This window comes from Bombus pyrosoma, linkage group LG6, assembly GCF_014825855.1.
Source record: "Bombus pyrosoma isolate SC7728 linkage group LG6, ASM1482585v1, whole genome shotgun sequence".
NCBI lineage: Eukaryota > Metazoa > Arthropoda > Insecta > Hymenoptera > Apidae > Bombus > Bombus pyrosoma.
This window is the reverse complement of record NC_057775.1, coordinates 2,297,527-2,318,832: the sequence shown is the minus strand read 5'-3', so window position 1 is coordinate 2,318,832 and position 21,306 is coordinate 2,297,527. Positions and strand designations below refer to the sequence as shown.

Below are 21,306 nucleotides of genomic sequence, written 5' to 3'. Positions count from 1 at the left end.
TGACAGAAAACGAATATAAAAAGTGACGTCGACATTTCAAAGGACTTTAATTTATCCCATCAATTAAAATTACAAAATATATTCAATATATTTTGTATTAATGTATCGCATACGACAAATATATACTTATAATATTTCCAAAGATGTTATTTTATTTTATTAATTGCCAGTAACTCATAGTAAGTACAATTTTTTTTTAAGTTCTGTTCATAATTTATTTAAAACTTCATAATCGATTGTGTACGATAATCGAAGTATGTGAACTCGAAGTTCGAGTTATAAAATCGACTATGCTCTGGATTGGATGCATTTACGAACCTTTCCGGGAGCTCCTGCTCGGTGTGGTGTGTCCGTAGGAGCAAGTTCTGCGGTTTCACTAGGTTCTGCGAGTTCTTAACGAAATTAAATACGATTTACGAGTTACTACGATTGGCGCGTTGATGTTCTTTCGTAACTCGTAAGTTACGATTGAACAAACGAATGTTCTTTCTCGATTCTTTTAACGGGGACTTGGTCGCGAGAAAATTCGACAGGCACTGGTCGCAACACGAACGAAGCTTCAACCTTCATCGATCGATTTGACTGATTTTTGAGATCCAGTCACCGAAAACTTCCATCATTCCGTCAAAAACCGAGTGCCGACCCGCAGGGTGGCGATCATTTGATAAGGTACGTGTAAATTCATATTCGACATAATCTTTACGAATGCATGCATGCATTTTACACGTCTGTCACGTGAAAATTTTAGTTATCGATGAGTCACTGTATGGTCCTTGTTGAATTTGTGCAAACTTCCCGACATATGATATCTTTAACAATAGATTAAATATTTTTCCAACAACGAATCATGTGTTCTTTCATTTTCCTTATACGACATTTCCTTATTGTGCAAAATGTAAGATTTTCCTTTGTAATCTATGTACATTATTATCTACTAGACTATATAGTAATTTCGTTAATTATTCTTATCTGTGTTGTAAGTGACGTTAATTGATTCGAATCCAAATTATTCATTCAGTACAATAGGCATTAGCACAATAGCAGAACTTATTTTGCAAACATTATACCATCTTGCTATTTAGTAGCATCATGTTTGCAGAGCAGTTTGTATTTCGATGCTATGTTATCTTCAAGCTAATACTACTTAACTCCGTCTGATATTTCCTGTGCAAACCAGTAAAGTTATAACGAAATGTATGAATTTTATTCGAAATTTTGATGTGTCAGTTGAAGAGCTTTTCATTCGAGAGTGATAATGTAAATGTCAATATGTTAACATTCTTCTTTAAACTGATTTTTTCGTACTTAGCAATAATAATGACGTAATTTTGAAGTGATGTATTCTCATTCCGAATTATTTAAACAATATGTTATGTTTGTTAACGCATATTTTTTAATTAAAATGTATTACATTGTTTTGATTTTATTTTTTATAATTCATTAATTTAACATCAAGGTATATATTATCTAAATATCTTATTTGGTTATTTAATCATTTTTTGCATAAATTTCCTTTAGGTTTTCTAGAAATTAAGTATGTAGAATATTGTAAATTTATGTATACTGTGTATCTATAATAAAATATATTTATAATCTTTATATAAATAATTATTCCATTTTCAAACAATTGTGTTTTTATGCTGATTAAATATATATATTTTAAATTATTAACAAATTTCGTGATATTACATAAGTTGTCTAATGCTTTGTATATTTTTTTTTTTGATGATGAAGTTTCTTATTTAGAAATAAGTAATACAAACAGGAAAGTAGCATACTTTCAATTCAATACTTTCATACAATGTACCAAACACCTGTATTTTATCTATCAATATTTCACTCAGATGTTATCAGTAGATGCCAAGGGATTTTGACAAATGATAGTTATCTATAATTTCAATAGCATAGCATAGATTAAGTACGGTATTTCCATGCCCCCAATGAAGACTTGATCTTTGAGTGGCGTGTGCATTACCCCTCCATGTCCAATTGGATCTCTCTGAACCATGTATTTCTTGGCCGTCAGATAAGCTTTGTTCCATGAAGTAGACTTGGTACCACGCAAAGGCTGCCTGATAGTACTTATCTTTCTCGTATAAATAGTGGCCCAAATAGTTACTTCAGGTTCAGTATTATATTGTACTCTTGACTGTCCGTTGCACTTCTCTAATTGAACACATTTTGTGTCATTACACAAAAGAGAAGCATAATAATTTTGCAATTTTCTTTGTTTGTATTAGTGTTTCTTCCAAATTATTATAAAGATAGTTGTTTTTCAAAGTTTTTGGTGTGTTCAAAATTTTATGTCAGTGGTTTTTTGCTTTAACGTGTTATAGAAGCTACGAGAATTACTTTTAAACGCCAGGTGAGTTACCAAAAATTTTTTTTTATAAATAATGATAGATGTAGTAATTATATTCTTTTATATAATTTGATTAATTAATGTTTATTTAATTTAAAAAGGTATTAGCTTTTCTAAAAAGTTTATTTAAGTAAAGTTTCTTTTTAACAAAAATTAATGTAAAATTTATATAAATATCTTGTTTTCATATAAAGTTCAATCCGAATCTTTCAAGTATCTGGAAAGAAATTCATATAATTATTATTGATAAAATTTGATAAGATAAATTTGGGTCTATAATAAAATGTTTGACATGTGGTACTAAGTGTATTCATCCATACTAAGTGAATTATACATAGTTAATGAATTTTAAAAATAAATAAATTATATATATATATATATATACTTTTTTTCTATGGAAATAAATATCAATCAAGAAAATGACAATGCTTTAATATGTCCATGAAATATCCTAATATTTATTTTTATATTGTAGTTACAATACACGTAATATTTGTACTATAGAAAAAGCTATGTAAATATTGAATGAAATTACAAAAATATAATTTCTTTTAGTAAATTACTTGGTATACAATTTATTACGTTATCATATATTTCTATTTTAGAGCTTTGTATATTTTTGAATAAATAAACTAATATTTAATAGAGCAGTTCTTTCGAAGTATGACCTTAATCTACAGATATTGATAAAGATTATACTTGATTATTTAAGAGGTTCTTAACTTGATCTGAAAATATTGTTTGAAACAACTGTTGCAATATTTTTATTTGAATTACCTATCATTGAGATGCATTTAAAGCATTGTTTGAAAGAAATTTATTAAATTAATGAAAACAATAATGTTTTGTTAATAATGAAATATTTTATAATGTATCTCAATGAGATTCAAATTTCTTTATATATGATTGCTTTATTTTGTTTAATAAATATTTTAACACAAAAGTATAAAATACTAATGTTGTAATACTTATTGTGTTTGTTATAGGGTTCTATCTACAATAGGCTGGTAGGCCAGTCTATTGGTGGGTGTGTAGATAACTGCGGCAACTGGAAGTTGGCCCTGAACGCAGAGCCCCCGTGGCTTTGCTAGCACCCCCATAGTGATCTTGTCTTAATCCGTTTCCTCACGACTCACCCAATTCTCATTGACAGCTGCCTCGTATGTATCATTTAATATATTCTGAATAAATAATCAAATGTATGCGATTTCTTTGGTCTAATAATTTTTTAATTTCAGTTTGCTGCCTAGCACCTACAGAGTATTTATAAAAAATTTACAAAATAGTCAATATGAAGGTAACAAATTTGGACGAACGTATTCATGTTTTGGACAGTGCGTCAAATGTTACGACTGTCATCAAAGACATTGCACTGAGTGGAATGCAAGAAGAAGCTTTTTATGTGCTTGACATTGGTGACATTGTACGTAAACATCAGATATGGAAGGAAAAAATGCCACGTGTCAGCCCCTATTACGGTAAAATAATTCTTATATATTTTGAATTGTATTCCATTTTGGATGAAAAACTAACCAATTGCATTACAAACTTTCAGCTGTAAAATGTAATGACAACTTAGTTGTGATTGAGGTATTGGCTGCTCTTGGTATTGGTTTTGATTGTGCATCAAAAGTAAGTAATCTGATACTTTGTATCTTATATTGTATCTTTGTATTTTAAGTAAATAATCTAATTAAGATTTTTATCATTTGTTGTTATTTATAGTCGGAGATTAATAAAGTATTAAGTGTTGGAGTAGACTCATCGAGAATTATCTTTGCCAATCCTGCTAAGCCAGCATCACATATCCGTCATGCTGCTGCTGTTGGAGTTGATGCTATGACAGCAGATAATGAAAGCGAGTTACATAAGATTAAGAAACTTCATCCAAGTGCCAAGGTAATATTTTAAATATTTCGTTTGTCATTATTTTCTTCTATCTTTAGTTATAATCTTATCTAATCCATTATTCTTCAATCTTAGGTTGTTATTAGAATTCGTTGTGATGCAGAAGTTGCTCAGTGTCAATTAGGCATGAAATTTGGTTGTGATCCCATATATGAAGCACCCAATCTTTTACGTCTTGCGCGCGTTTTGGGACTCAATGTCATCGGAATTAGTTTCCATGTTGGATCTGGTTGTCAGGATCCACCTGTATTTTATCGAGCTATACGCGAATCCAAGATATTGTTTGACTTAGCAACTGATCTTGGTTTCAAACCATATCTACTAGACATTGGCGGTGGTTATCCTGGAAATAAGGGCACTAGCATTGATAAAATTGCTAATGTCGTTAATGATGCACTCGACGAATTCTTTAATAGTATGTAACATTTATTTGCATTATAATATGTTTTACTCTATTTTTATAACTTAATTATAAAGTTTATTTACTTATAATAATTCTCAGCCGATGCGGTTCACATAATCGCTGAACCTGGTCGCTTTTATGTTGCCTCGGCATTTACTCTTGCAACCAGTATTCATAGTAAGCGTTCAGTACGTGGCGATGAAAATTCACCAAATACGATTACGCACAATATGTACTACATTAATGATGGTGTTTATGGCTCTTTCAATTGTCTACTTTATGATCATCAACATGTAACTCCAATACCTCTAAAGGTAATTATTTAAAATTATTACAATGCTTGTAGAGTACTAAATTATTCAATGTTTTTAATATTAAATGTCCTAATATTAGCAGAAAATTGTTGATTCGTTCTTAATAGTAAACATTTTGGCATTAACAGAAAGGTTGTGGAAAGATGATTCCCTCAAGTATTTGGGGACCAACTTGCGATGGTCTGGATCAAGTCGTAGAAAACGTTATGTTACACGAAATGGAACTCGGTGATTGGATAATTTTTGAAAATATGGGAGCATACACGTTACCGGTTGCTTCTCCATTTAATGGATTTCCTGTGCCTAAAGTTCATATCGTCGCTGATGAAACCATTTGGTAAGTCTTAGATTGCAATTATTTAATGTACTTTTCGATTGCAGTCATATTATTGAAATAATGAACAAAGTTTTTGGTTGTTATATCTTATAGGCATTTGTTAAAAGACGCTTTGCCTTTGACTGAAGAGCATTTTGTTATTGGTAATACTCCAGCTAATTTACGGCTTGGTCTGGATATTGGTGGAACTGATACCAATGCATGGCATAATCCAAACATTGAACTGACATCGACTGAAATGTTAAATGACGTTACTAATCCACCAGCAGCATATATTTACGATTACCTCGAAGTTGATCTTTAAATTAGTGCAGGCATACTATGATAACAACAAATATGTTAAAACAGCTACTCGACATTTGTAGCGAGAAACCACATCTTCATTTCGAACGTAGATATTATGATATAATTCGAAACTAGGTTTTTTGTAAGGTTTGTGATTTTGCATTTTATATTTATCTTGACGAGTTTGTAGGCGAAAAATGTAATATTATTTCCGCTTCTATTCCAATTAAAGCTTGGAGCGTTACTAATATTTGGTGCCATCTTTGAAAAGCTGAATTGTTTATACTTTTTGTTTTTGTTAAAAGACTAAAAACGTGCAAATTATTTCAATTATTGCAGAATGATATTGCGATATGTGCAATTGCTGCTAAATAATTAAAGAGTAAAATGTATAAATTAAAGTCAAATCTTCAAGCTATTATTGAAAAATATTTTCAGTACTACTATAGATATTATTCTGCTGCATTACATGTTAAAATATTTTCGTAGGAATATTTATATATGCTTTTAGAAATAGTTTTCCTCATATATTGATTTCCAAAATATTCAAAAAATGTTTATTGACCTTTTCCATGGGTATCTACGATTTGCACGTTTAATATAGGGGAAAGTTTCATGTTATTTTTATACAAATCATATAAATATGAGTTATTAGAAAATTTAGCTAGCAAAAATGGTAATTTTAATTTTCGCAATCATTTTTATGAACGATTGACGTCCATGCTTATGGTAAATGATGTTTTATGTGGTTTTTTAATATTAATCTCAAATATACATAATTTGTATGAGATATATAAAAAAACAAGAGTAGTTGTCTTGTGTAAGGGTTTAAATGTCGAGACATTTATCTATATATATATATATATCTATAAACTATTCAAATAATCATTGTTACTTAACACATGATTAACAAAAAGTGAAGAAAATGTAAAAAAAAATTACGAGGGAAATGTAATCAGTAGCATTGAAGGTGACGTACGTGTCCAACATGTATAATGATATAAGCACAAAAAGTTCGCTATCTCTCTCGAATTAATTTTGTTCATTTAAAATATCAAAAAAGATATAAACTCTGTAGGATTGTTAGGATCTTTAGGGCACTGAGGCAGCTGTCACAGAAAGAAAAGATAATTAGTTTCTTATTAATTATTACTCTTATTGTATTATATGTCGACTATTATTATTGTTAATTAATTATTATTAACGAATAAATATATGTAATGAAATATATAAAATCAAATGAATGTGCTTTCAGTTCTTATTTCTTCTTCGTTTCGTAGATTTAGATATCGGTTGATTGTATATACTACGTGTAATTCAAAGATAAATACGGTGTTAAGAGTATCTAATCGTAACAACGACTGACATGGAATTTTCATGGAATTTATTGGAATTAGAAATCTTGAATACTTTTGAAGTATATTATCGGCCAATGTATCAGCTAGGAATAACTGATTATGAAGTTTGTCGACCAATAACCTTATGAAACTAAATATGGAGATGTGTGTATACTAAATTTATTATCTTGTAACATTGACACGCGCGTAAATTATCTCGATTATCGTAAGTAATTTTTATTATGTAATTATTAATTTGTGCTATATAATCACAGCATTTGCATGTGCATTTAATACTTCATTTGCCAATCTCTAATTTATAATGCAATACCATAGACATAATGTGTAGCACATAGATTGGTGACACAATTTGATTAAACAAAATAATTCTGGATAAGTCTGAGATGTTACTTATCTAAAACTATAATTGATCGCTATGTAAGTACTTGTATATCATCTCATTTTTATTTTTTATTTAGTTCAAATAAGGAACACATCCTATAATTAAATAGTATATATAATTTTTTAAATTTATTTAATACGCTAATAGTTTTTTGTATAATCATTGTACCGTTGTAAAACCTCCTTTATGAGACAGAAACAAAGAATTACGGTGTAACCGCGTTATTTCCCTAATTCAAAAGTCAATGCTGATTGTCACAGATTCATCTCTGATTCAACAATCGAATGATAAAAAAAATTCCTCTTCTTTTCCTTTTTATCAATCTCGCGCTGGGATTATTTCTCAGAAGAATAACTCATATTTTATTCGTAGTTATAAATAAGAATTGCAAATGTATATTTTCCTTATTTTTATATGTGTCGTAACGCTTCTGAAGCGAATCTAAAATAAAAGATAACCAATCAAAGAAAGGATATATTCCTTCGAAACGATAATTGATAACTGTTGCAATTCTCGTTTGGAAACCGTACTATCGAATAGGAAGAGAGTAAATGATTCGATTATCGAGCTATTGATAATCATTGTACTTGTTTGATCAAACATATCGAAATATTTCAATGTACAATATGTATATACTATACTGGAAGAGTCGAATTGTGATTCGATGTGAGATTTGGACTGGTCAAGGTTTTTGGACAGAGTTCACACGGACAGTTCGAACAGTCACGATCTTCGCTGTGCATTGTGAAAGGCGTACTGTTGTTTTGCTTGCAATGCACTGTCTAACCGGATGGTTGTGCAACAATTGCTAATCTTTTCATGTTTTATATTTATTGTTTCCATATACTAAACGCACGCTTTTTCAATATTGTCATTTCGATCTTTATGGAAACAACTTTCGATGCAATTGAACGATTACCTCATTAGGTGAAAAATGGTTTTATTTTTGGTTAAGTTAAATAACCAAAAGTATTTACATCTTTTGCAATAATTGGAAAATTGTTTCCCTTAAATTTTTCATATATGGGATCTATCGTTTTGAGTAATATAGGTAGACATCATTTAATGTAAATACATATACATATGTATGTACCTAATTGTAAATATTTTCGTGTAGTAAGGAAAAAAAAGAAATATATATTTTCATATTTACAATTATAAAATATGGATATGTTTTACAAGAATATCTAATTCTACAAATTTACTACGTCAGTTAATTGGAATTTTAGCATAAAGACTAATTATTAACGAGTTATAATTTATAATAAATAATCATTCTATCTCATTGAATATATATATATATACACATATGTTTTTATAAATTTTCTTTTTTTTCACTTTTTAGAGTCAAGTCTTAATTTTCTCTTACAGATTTAGGGATTTTCCTTAAAGATAGGAGTAGACGAAAAAAGATTGATTTATCGATATTTATCGAGAGTGTTCCTATACTTTGGCCCTGGTTAATTATAATAAATGATCTTGATATAATTTATCGCGCAGCTTATGAGTTAAATGGAATCGTTAATTGCAGCAATTTCAGTGTGATTTATCGACCATTCTAATTTTTTATCTTCGTTTCTTATTTTAAGGCTTTAGATGCCGCTACCTGCGAGATAAGATCTGTGTGTGTGTGTCAAAGATCGATGACAAGACATCAGTTTCCAGACTTTTATAACACTGGAACCGTGGTTACGGATTAGAATCGATTTCTTTGTAATTCGAAGAAAAAGCCGGTAGAGAAGAAAAGTTGATGAATCACTAAAGTGGATACTGGAGGATTACAAGATTTCTGTTTCTCACTGTAACCAGTAGGAAGGTGAAATCCTTTGCGAAATCATTAGTTTTCGATTTTGCGAGATCTCGAGAGACGATTGAGTTGAATGGAGGAGCGTAACGGTAATAACAAAAAAACGATTACTTTACATCGATACCTGGATAGGTTGCAAAAAACATTTGTCACAGACGTCAACATGGCGGAACAACTTTTTGTGTAGCTAATAGTATTTCATTCTGTCGAGATATTGGTGCATGATATTGTTACAGATGAAGTAACATTAGTCAATAGATTTTTAAGTGGTAAGTAGCTACATGATGCAAAAGATTCAGATTTAAAGATTTAAAGATACAATAGAAAGCTATATTTTTAGAAAGAAAACTAGATTAAATATATAGATATATCTAGGTTTAAGAAACTTGGAGTATCGAATAGTCTTGTGTATTAAGAACAATATTAAAACAAAGGATTTTGTAAGTTGTCAAGGTTGTCCCTGCTATTTTATTTCATTGTTATTCCCTACATTTTCTTCGCATAAATATTTTCTGAAGCAATACATTATCGAAAACTAATCAGATTAAAATGTGCTAAACATTTCTTACGATCGATTAAAATTAATTACGCGAAATGTTATATCGAACATTGGTTTTAGGGACTGTAACAGATATACGACATAAATCAGGCGCATACAACGCGCTTGGTTTCGGTACGTGGATAATCAAGGAGCGCAGAAACAATATCAAGATCAATTACGTAAAAGGAACAGAAAGAAGAGGCTCCGAGATTTCTTTTTATTTCATATGTATAAATACAGCACTAACGTGTATCGTGAATGACCCACACTTTCACTTTCGTAATTAACACAGGTATACCCGCGCTTCATGTTTACCCGCCAACCGGCTGGAAACAATATGCGGATTTCCCTATGGAATCAGTCCCGTTCACGGATAAATAATTACTATTTTCGCTTGGAGTTTCGTCGAACGAACAAGCCAACAGCTCCTAAACCACAGCCGTCTCCGTGAGTTCTTCGTTGTAGACGGACGTCTAGCTGTGATATCCGGTCTCGCACGCGCGCACCGTGCGGCTTGTTCCGGTGTGCAGCTGCTGTAATCGCGGTTTCAAGTCCTCCTCCGAAGCCTGGCATAACATATAATAACGACTATGATACAAGTACGTTCTACAGACGATTTCACTTTTAGCCAAGAGGCTGCATCCTCGTCTCACCGCCAGCGAGGCAGAGTGTGCCTGCCTCTTCGTCGAGCACGCGTTCGCGCGAACCTTCCTTTCTTCTCTTTCTTTTACCTTCGTTGTATCTCATACTCGAAGAGATTACGAGACCGTACGAACGATAATAATGCCGCTGTACACGCTGGACCACCGTGTACCAACGTGTAATGTATTCTTAAGGATCCTCGCATGCCTACTTACTTACATACAGATATACATACTAACATAGTATATGTAGTCTCGAAGTGTAGCTGGCGTCGAGTTACACGCTCTCGGCCACCGAGAGGATATATAGGTTCACCGAGTTAAAACAGAAATTAGGAGCGAACCGTGTCCCCTTTCTCTTGCCAAGCCAAGCGTGGTATAAAATACTTTCCCTCTCGCGAGGCGAGTCAGCGGCACGGCGAAAGAGCGAGCAGGAAGGAAAAGGCAGGGGCAGCCAGGCAGCTGTAGCTCGCAAACGGAAAACCGGAAAACGATCGCTTCTAATCAAGAGCCTCGAGCGTTTCCCTTCTACTTTGTTCTTTGTCTCTCGCTCTGACGAGACCCGTCATCCCTTTTTGTTTCCTTTTCCTTCCTCTCGTATTTTACATTTCAGTTCAGCGGAAGATATGTTTTTTAGTTCTGGATCGCAGAATGGTTAGATGTTACATCCGTCAAGAGTCAAGAGCCTCGAGATTTGGTTCGGACAAGTCACGCGAAGTGTAGACACGCTTCCGGCCGTGTAGTCTGCAATTTCGTTCCCGCAATCGTTTCCTCTCGGAGAACAAGACGTCGACCGGCGTGACTCGTCCTTGCGAGGGAGGATCTACTCGGAAATGTATCGTGGGAATGGAGAGTGACTGGTAATTGAGTTAGTTGTTTAATAAATTTTATAGATATAGAAGCGATTGAGGATAGCTAAATGTTTTATTTCTATTCTTGAAAGAGGAATATTCGGAGACAGTAAGGAAGTTATATAATACATTAAAAAATGAAAATATTGGAAAATAATCTCGAGTTTCCAACAATAATATTCTTCTCTACATAAGTAATAGAGTTATTTGTTGCTAATAAAATACCAATTTATAACAGCTCCTAAAACTGTTCACTTTGTATTTAAATAGTGATACTCATCTTAATTTAGTCCTCGCCAACGAAAAAAGAAGGAAAAGATCGTTTTATGCCGGGCATCTCTAAATATTAAATTTGGAAATTGCGAAACCATCGTCTTTTTAAACTGGCGCGAACAAATGCTACTCCTTTAGAAATCATTACTCCCGGCGATACAACATACTGTTCCGAACAGAAGATCAGAAAGAAAATTTGTCGACGAGTTTCTGTTCTCAGAACCGTTCACCAATCGGTAAATTTGCGTAACACCATGAATATTAAAATGTGGCAAACGACGTTCCTGGAAGCGCGAAAAAACATCTTCGATCATAAACCGTAAATCACGCCAGAGTAACTCGAAACAAGTATAAATGTCCACCATCCTCGACTATCTTAGGTACTCCGAGTACTTTCTCCGTGCATATGTACGGTTTCTTCTCTCTCTCTCTCTCTTCCTCTCTCTTTCTCTCTCTCTTTCTTTCTCTCTCCCTATCCTAATTAATTCTAACAGAACCAATCGATTGTAGAAAATTAGCTGGTTCCCGCAAAAAGAATTCGTCTAACGAATGGCCAGTTAAGGAGAGGATCTAGCTGCTCGGGGACGAAGGAGACGTCAAGCGTAATCGACGCCGGAGGAAACGGCGATCGAGCGTGATCGTTAGAGTCCACCGGTCTCCACCGATATCGATAGCGTTGAAAGGGGATACAGCTCAAGAAGGACAGCCCCTCCTGGATCACGGCGACTTTCCCGATTTTGAAACGAGCCAGGTCGGCCAGTAACGTACCGACCCGAGGCGAGGAGAGCAACCTTCTCTTCTGGTCTCGACGGTGTGTACGCACCGAACAACCGTGCGCTAACAATCACAATCGCCAGCAGTGGCGAGTAGTCCCCAGTCCCTGGATCGTTTCCCCACCTTCTGCTTTTGCTACCGACGTCGACGGGTATCGTCTACCGCAGTTAGACCGAGTCCGCTCGCGCATTCGCATTAATTTCCAATCCGCGGTGTGTGCTCTTTCGCCGGCCTCTCCTCTCCGTTTCGTCGTCGGTCCATCACGGTCTCCTCGAGAAGCGGGATCTTGGGTCTTTGCCGACTTTCGACCATCATTGCCGCGCGACCGTTATCCGTTATCCGCATCCTAACGGGGCGAATTAACGAAAACGGTACCGTCGACGGAAAGAGATGCCCGTGGATTCGAGCACCGTGGAAACGTCCCGCACGAGAGGAGAAGGAAACGCGTGACACGCGCGTCTCTAGCGATCTAATTGCTTGTCGAGACTTTTTCATCGCCCGTCTCCTTCGTTGTCTTTGAATACAAAAATTGAAAGAATTTATTTCGTCGCACGTAAAATTTTCGTCCCATGAGAGGAAGAGTGGAAAAGGGATAGGGAACGACAGATTAGCCGTGTCGCAGGATACTTGTATATCGCGTAAGGACACTCTCTGCGGAGATCGAGAAAGAGAGAATATCGGATTGACAGCGAAAGTGCACGTCTTCCGTACGTGCACGGGATACATGCACTTGTGCCAGATACCCAGGCGCGAGCTTGCTTTCCGCGGGCAATGCTGAAAAACTGGAGAAAAGAATCGTGTGCTTTGCCAAGTTGCTCTTGTAGCTTTTGTCGTTTAACCTATTGAAGTAAACGTTTCATTTAACGACAGTGGCACTGTGTGCGTGTCAGACACGGTCGATAAAGAGATAGACAGCTAGGCGACTCGTCTTTCTGTTCCTGTCGACAGTAGTCGATTTCGTGTTCTCCGTTTGAAGATACCAGTCGGTGAAAACAGTTAATAAGAAACTTGAAAGGTGAACGCGTTCACGGCCTTATAGGATTCACAGGCTTACCTTAGTGTCAGGAAGCGGCTATTTCGCAGCCATTGCCAAACGTAATTCGCGGTGGCAATAGACAGGTTTCTTCTTTCTGGTCTGTTCCTAGAGTATATTTGTCGTGCTTGAATTTAATGATATTTCTCGTAGCGTTCTACAAATTATGATCAAATAGTTCTAGTAGTAGTATACACAGATTAAGCTATCATCATTAATTTCGTCATTTGAACACATTCAAGCGATGAAAAGAGATTAATTTTTTTTGGTGGAAGCAGTAGAATGTTATCTTAATTATTTTATTATTATTATTTGTTATTAGTATCTATATAAATGACACTATTTTTTCATGTACGATTGAGATATTTTTGTTAAGATAAATTAAAAAGTCTATGTTGTTTATGATTTTGAAAATTTATGAAATTAAGATTTAAAAAAACGAAAAATTTACATTTTTATTCGAATGTCGTTACATTTTCAGATCAATCATTTTTTAACGATAACACATTGTACCTTTTACTCCAAAAAAGTAATGCCAGCTGATGTTGATGATAGATTAATGATCCGCTATGATTTGATTAATTAATGTCAGGCTTCAAAATTAGTTCAATTAGAGCATATTCATCACTTTCGAACTCGTGTTAAAGAAAATATAATTTTATATTTAAGAGAAACCGTTTATTCCTAATTTCTAACATCCTGCTCTATCTCTTACCTTTAACGAGTTAGTACAAACCTTATAACAATAAATCTTTAATGCAATGTTGCATATAATTTTTCAAATCTCGAATAAGACTAGAATTTATCCATTCTTCATATTGATTCAAACATTTAATATAAAATTAAAAAGTATCTCAATATAGTGCTGTAGCAAAAAAAAACCGTCGAAATCAACAACTTTGAAAGAATTCGCCGTAAACTTGACCACAATACAAAGCTTCGACCGTTTTTCACTTTGTAATATCTTCCATTTCAAGCCCGCGTTTTGTTTACCTAGGCGTCCTCGTACTTCGTCAAATCGGCGGTGGCAACTACCTGCTATTGAAGGGGACATAACGAACCATAGTAGCGCAGTCAGCTGCGAATCTCCGCGCGCGACGCACGTGAGACATTGTTTTCTCCGGTTTTCGGCGTGCGACTTTTATTTTTGGCCTGTTTGCCGCGTTTGCGTAATCGGGAAGACAAGTTTTTTCGTATCGAAACTGACGAAGAGACGCGTCTTCACTCGTGCACGTTCCTTTTTTTCTTTTTTCTTTTTTTACTGAAATTTGCTTTTTTTCCATTGCATTCGCGAACGTAAAAATACAAAGGCAGAGGAAACGAGCGTCGAAAAAGACCCGGCAGTGTGTTGATGTGCAGTGATCAGGAAATTGGTGCGCACCGGAGTCTCGCCGGAAGTAAAGTCCTTTGATTCGACGGCAGCTGAGGGAAGATCGAGACACGGTTCACCCTCGATCCGTATAGTAGCAAATTTGATTTTTTACGTCGTTGATACGTGGGGTTGAATTACCTTCTTCGTGGTTCCGTCGTCGTGACGACACCGAAGATCTTCGACAGCCGCGATGATGGAAACATGAGGGTTCTGGAATATCGTGCACTCGATCGACGCAGTTCCAAGCCTATCGACCATAAATGACGTAAGTCCTGAATGAATTTTCTACCATGATTTTTTCGATTTTTGTATCTTCAGTATGCCGAATTTCACGATCATTCATGATTATTCATAGATAAATATGTTTATTTTGTATTTGTATTGTTCGTTTCTTATATTCACTTTTGGATACAATTGTAATGAGATGATTATAAGTGTTTATTGATGTCTGAAGAGACACTTTAGAGAGAAGACATTTTATGCATTAGTCTGTGAAGCGTATAAATTTGCCTGTGAAATTTGAATATTAATCTACTCTACGTGCTTTCATTATAGTTAGACTGTCGATGTTTATGCAAATTAATAATTTTATAAGCATGTTTGAAGAAGTAGGATCTAAGCAAAGATTTGCTTCATCTACATATTAAATATTATAAGGTATATTATATCGTGAATGCCTTTTTTTGTAATTTTACATATTATGCTCGTTTTGTACATAATTAATGCGCCATTTGACTAGTATCTATCTTTCTCCAACTTTTATGCAATAATAGCCAGAAGATGATGGAAAGTTTTCTAATATAGCAATAGTACACTCTGTCAAGGCAAAAATATGGCACGTAATAGGTAACGTTATAGTCGGGAATGATTTGCAAACGAGATTCAATTCGATCAATTTCTAACATTACGCTCGTAAACCTTTAGTTTATAGCGGAGAATATATATCAAATTGCAGCATAATGTTCGTGCACGTACGCTTAGAACGCGATAAGATGAACCAAAGCGAAGCATCAGTAACAAAAATGGTAAAATTACCAGTCTCCGCATAAATATAAAACCTTTAACGTTCAGCTATTATTCACGGTTTCACTTTTAATTCGAACAAATTATGAAATGAAAAAGTTTTGTCGGTTTTACGTGCCAATAGAAATAAAACAAGCGTTTTTAATATTTTCATCTTTTTTTCTATGTAATCAAGTATTGTTCCCTTAATTTTATGACTCTTTCCTTGCTTATTTCTTACCTGATTAATACTTTGTGCAGAGAATCGACTGTTCTTACGAAGCCATCAATAGCCAGTTTGACATGATCCTGGTGTATAAATATTCGGCCATTTAATTGTGCTTGATTTTCAAGCGAAATTATGCTATGCTTTTTCATTTATAACTTCATCACCATATGCATACTTGACGTATTAACGAACTTCTTACTTCGATGTTTGGCATAAAATAAACAAAAAGCCATCACTTTTTAGATATTTTAATTTAATTTTCTTTTGATCGTTGCATCAACTCGTAAGGGCCATTAACAATCATATTGGTTACACTAACATTATATATGTTACGGATGAAATTTGATAATTTAATATGTTTCGAGAATTTAAAAACGTTCGTACACGATTTTATATTTTTAATTTCTTCTTATCGAAGTAATATACGTAGCGCAGTTGTTATATAGATTTAGCTTTTACGTAAGTTCGTAATTTATTTAAAAAGGCAACGATATCTATAAATAATAGATAAACCGGCGAAACTTTCGCAGCTACCTCGTCTTGTGGATAAATTACTTTCTCGCTTTATTGTTATTTCGTTCAGCCAGTTTACATTTCCTCTACTTTAGTTATTTGCTTTCAATTAACGATCCTCGATTTACCTTTTTCGCCGCGCTGTAAACAACCATAACAAAGCAATTATTCGCGTGAAACGCGTCCAATCGATTAGTTTGCTAAGAACCATGCTACATCGAGGAAACGACTTCCGACTCGCTGGAGGAATAATTAGAGAAGGTAAAAAGGAATGATAACCCGGTATTACGTAAATCTGTTCATTTACATAAATATTGAACGACCGCTCACTTATGAATTTTATTGGAATGCCGAGCGAGTAACAAGTGAATCACGTCTGTCCGGATTGCGATCCTAATTGCTAAAAACTAACATCATTGTCGGCGAAACTGACACATGACACTAATCATAATCCTAAGTTGTAACACGAACATTCGTCATTTGCATACTCGTGCCTATGATTCTTAAAGTGGTTCTAGTAAGAGATTTGGAAAGATTATTACATATTTATAGTTCGTTTTGTGTTACAACAGCGTGGAACGATTTTTGAAAATGCGGTCAAAAATTAAATCGATTGAAAATGTTAAAAAAAGCACTTCTCGTTATACGGGTATTTGTAAAATGAAATTTGTATATAATATTATAGATAAAATGGAATATATGTATAAGATATGTTCAATATATTTTCATTCTAGATAATATACAATTATTTAAGAATGGTATTTTTTTACAAGTTTAAATAACATTTTACAAAGGAGCTCGTCCGTGCCAAAATACAGTTCATCGTACTTTTGTTCATCGCTGTATATGCAATTATTATTACACTACGGATTTTTATACATTTATAGGAAATTTAGAATCACAAAATCGCACAAAATGCGCGTAACATGTAACGTATACAAAACTATACAAAATATCGGAAGTACGACGTGCATTACTTAGCGTAACATTCAGTGAATGAACTAAATTTTTACTTAGCTTCCATAATTTTTACTTAGCCTTTCTAATTAGGTTTATAAAAATACGAGTTTACAGAAACATCCGCAATCCAGTTATTATACATACGATACAGCTATTACCATTATAACTGCAATCACTACGACTGTAATTTAACGCCATCGATTGAGGGTAAATGCCAAAATTTTTGATAGCTCCAATTTTGTGCTACTTTTCCTGTAGTGGTCTTCCACTTCTTTGACCCAGTTTCTTTCCATTTCTTCTCCTTAATTGTAGGCTGCATGCTCGACCGATTAAACATTCTAGAAACACGGTCGTTATTTTCGGTATCAATGAGACCGTGTTTACCAAACTATCGTGCCAATGGAATATATTAGCTTGGTTTTTCGTTTCGAAAATGCGAGTTATGCACGCGTCGAATCCGTATCTCGAACACGAAGTCGATAATGCGATTAAATTAAGATTTTTTCCTTCATATTACTGTTCCTTTTCGTTAAATAAACGCGGTTTCGTAAGAGGGGAAGTATATTATAGGAAGCGAAATACGTGACGTTGTTCGAACATACGAGGAATTGAGCATCGGTTTCCGAAACTACAAAAGAAGCTAATTAATTAGACGATGTGTACATAGATTGGATTTTCATGAGCTTAGTGAAACCAGAATTTACATTCGCTTCGAAGTAATACAAGCAATTTGGGCGTGTATCGGTTTGCATAAAATTCAGAGTATGTTGAAATACCATGTAAGAATCAAATTAGATTTAATTGATTAGCGATTCCAACCATAATATGTCTAATTAAAGTTAATAGTAGTACTTGTTAGTTTCTTCTATTTTGAAATAGCTTCATTGAGAGTTCCCTCCCGTATTAATTTATTCTACCAATTCTAACGATTTAATCGAATTTTGAAGCGTGAAGTTCAGATTCTATTTCAATGAATAATTTAACACCTGATGTAGAGTCACTTTTAATTATTCTATTTGCTTTAATTTTTACTTTCTATCGCATATAATCGCAATATATTAATATATTACGACCCGAAATATTGTTTCCTTTAGCGGAAATCTTGTAAATTTTCATTTACATTTGAAATTTAATTTTTGTTATTTAACGGAAAAATCGAACTTACGTTCTCCGGAAAAGTGAAATATTTAGATTATGTGGAATATGAAATTTAATTTTTGTTATTTAACATTTTTAGAATAGAAATTTTAAAACATCGAGACTTGGACTTAAAACACATTAAATTCGAATTAAATTCAAATCTAATTAGATTTAATCAAATTTAATTAAAAATTTGGACTGAAAACGGGTATTTGAATAAAATTTAGATGCTGTGTTTAACTGTTCTATCTTTAAAGGCACCGTGGAAAGGAAATAATAAATTAAATAACCAAGAGCAATGACGTTGCCCTTGTCCAACAATGGAAACATTTCCACGTGTCACTGCCGTACATCCTCTTTTCCAAACACGATGCGGGTACCGGCTTTTACATAAATAATTCTTACTCGCTAGAAAATCGTAATCAGCACGGTCATCGCGTACAACCAACGTAACTTAAAGCTCGATTCTAGGAACACGATTTATTTTTGCTGAAACGCAAAATTCTATATACTCGTATCTATAAAACGATGTTGCACTTTTTCGTTCTCATGATATTAAATTTCACGATTCTCACTTACGAAAAACGATTCAAATGCTCTGCTTGAATAGCAGATTGTGCTTTATCCAAAATTAACTGATTATATTTGAAATCTGATTATATATATATTTTTTTTCAGTTTTTGATTAAAAATTTATAAATTTAATTCGAATTAAAAATTATATTTTAAGTCTAATATTTTATGCTTTCATCCGCAGCTGTTACACAAACAGAAAAGGTATATGCACGAAAGGATTAGATTAGAAAAAGAATCCACTTTTTTAAGACGACCAACGATCTAGCATTATCATTGCGAGAAAATTTCGAAATTCGTGACCTACGTATATAGGTCTGTATATATATATAATATAGATATAATCTATATAATAATATATAATTCATGTAGCAAAGAATAATATAAAATAAAAATATATATTTATTTTCTTCAAAAACACCGAACGAGTTTCAATTATATTCTGATTGACAATGAACTCTACTAATAGTGCTACATGAATCACAAACAGATGGTTTTTTAAACAAATCTCTTGAAAGAAAATTGCATAATGGGTGCAAGATTGTTCAGAAATTAATAACTGATTTTTTTTTTGTAGTTATTATATGTCCAGTGATTTTTTAGGGGTCATAATAAACCTCTGATCGATTTAGAATCTTTAAATTCTCTAAAGACGGAGTAAATAAATAAATGGAGCATTGGAGCTAATAGGAAGAATTTAGAAAAACATGAAAGCTGTTGTATTGACTTCTGAATTATTGAATTTCCATTTTTTTTCATTGCCATTTGACATTCAACCAGAGATTATTTAAAATCTTTGTTCCAAAGATTCATTTACTATCTTCATAATGGTGATTTTAACACGAGTTTGGTAAAATAACGAGGCTGACAATATCTTTTTTATTCCTGAGATGTAACGTTTCTTGTTGCAATCATTACACGGAAAAACGATTTAAGACTATTACGACGACAACACAAGTCACTTCGATCGAAAGTGAAAACTGTTAACATCGAGTTAGAAAAACGATGAAGCATACGTACATTCGGATTTCTAAATCGTCTTTTTATCCCGACGACATTTCTCCACGGAAACTACACTTTGTCCAAGGAGCAAAAATCTGGAAATTCTCACGTCAATTTTTTCTTCAATGTACAATTTCATAATATTTCACAGATGACAATCAAATGATTTATATACCGTAGAATTTTATTTGTTTTATTACCAAATTTGATAACGTCATATTCAGGATATTCGTTGGAATTGATAATTTGCAACTTTCGATTCGTAAAAGTTTGCTAACAACATTGGCCCAATATACAAGACGATCCAGTTAATGAATTAACGACACCAACTACGAAACCGAAGACAACTACTTCTCTCATTTTTACCTGTTAAGCTTCTTTCAAAACTATACTACGAAACGAGGCGAAAGAAAGTCATAAAAATTCTATCACCGTAAGAAAGTGACAAAACCAACGTCAAATATACCGCAACAATGCGATGAAAACTTGATCCAACACGTAGACGCATAGCAACACGTAGCATAGAAATAAAAATCTTTTACTGTCCATTTATAACTAACTATACCGACACATCAGTCAAATCGACCAACGAAATACCAAGAGTTCTGACAGAAAAGATTTTCTGTCTTAACAGTAGCACGTTTGTGTGTTCTTGCCTTAATTGCCGCTAAATGTCGACTTCGTGCATGAACGGTCGGTCCATTGACAGACCGGCCACTTTCATTTCTCTATTCTCCGGCACAATCCTCTCGCCCTGTTACACTTTCCTTCGTCGCGCGGTGAAACAGCGAGCACGGACAGATCGAAACTCTCGTTTTCAATATCTCCGGCTGCCTCGTATGCACGCACCGTAACGGGCAAATCGTGGCCTGCGATTGTATAACGCGAGCACGAGCTCCGATCGCTTATATGGCTCACGTGCTTTTGCATCTGTTCGTCGGACACAGTCGCGTTTAATTAAACGATCGTATTTGGAAAAGGGTGATTTCTGCGGTTTCGAGCTGAGAACGCGTCGTAGGAGTTTCAGTCTGACGACCAATCTGCCACTCAAAGGAGTCCACAGATAGACGTCCATTCGAGACATAATTATCGGCAATCGTTCTCAAGAGTATTTCTCGCGAGTGGACACTGCGTTGAGAGCGACCACCCTACGAAATGACTTTAATTCTATGAATTTTCAACAGATATATCATTTATACAGTTCTCGTTATTTCCAGGTAAATAAATAATTTGTCCTCTATGGAAA

The 21,306-nt window shown here is 33.9% G+C and overlaps 2 protein-coding genes across 10 annotated transcripts in view; both read left to right on the top strand.

Moving 5' to 3' along the window:
* The first annotated feature begins 311 nt into the window (after positions 1 to 311).
* On the top strand, positions 312 to 9,608 carry LOC122568540 (ornithine decarboxylase-like). Of its 3 annotated transcripts, none has more exons than XM_043728408.1 (9): positions 312 to 669; positions 3,349 to 3,522; positions 3,601 to 3,840; positions 3,918 to 3,994; positions 4,088 to 4,261; positions 4,346 to 4,685; positions 4,773 to 4,987; positions 5,116 to 5,324; positions 8,939 to 9,608. In XM_043728408.1, the coding sequence occupies exons 3-9, from the start codon at positions 3,654 to 3,656 to the stop codon at positions 8,943 to 8,945; spliced, it is 1,209 nt and encodes a 402-aa protein (XP_043584343.1). In that variant the 5' UTR covers positions 312 to 669; positions 3,349 to 3,522; positions 3,601 to 3,653; the 3' UTR covers positions 8,946 to 9,608. The 3 variants fall into 3 exon arrangements, with proteins under 3 accessions (XP_043584343.1, XP_043584341.1, XP_043584342.1); XM_043728406.1 differs by lacking the exon at positions 8,939 to 9,608 and adding an exon at positions 5,418 to 6,849 and having other exon boundaries at positions 313 to 669; XM_043728407.1 differs by lacking the exons at positions 312 to 669; positions 8,939 to 9,608 and adding exons at positions 2,125 to 2,365; positions 5,418 to 6,849.
* A 2,786-nt stretch (positions 9,609 to 12,394) lies between these two features.
* Positions 12,395 to 21,306, top strand: part of LOC122568539 (venom metalloproteinase 3) — an 82,214-nt gene continuing 73,302 nt past the window's right edge. For 4 of the 7 annotated variants that reach the window (XM_043728403.1, XM_043728405.1, XM_043728404.1 and 1 more), the window contains exons 1-2: positions 12,395 to 13,369; positions 14,267 to 14,906. The gene's annotated coding sequence lies outside the window, so the exon portion shown is untranslated. The remainder of the gene's footprint in view (positions 13,370 to 14,266; positions 14,907 to 21,306) is intronic. The other 3 variants (XM_043728402.1, XM_043728400.1, XM_043728401.1) reach the window with 3 other exon arrangements.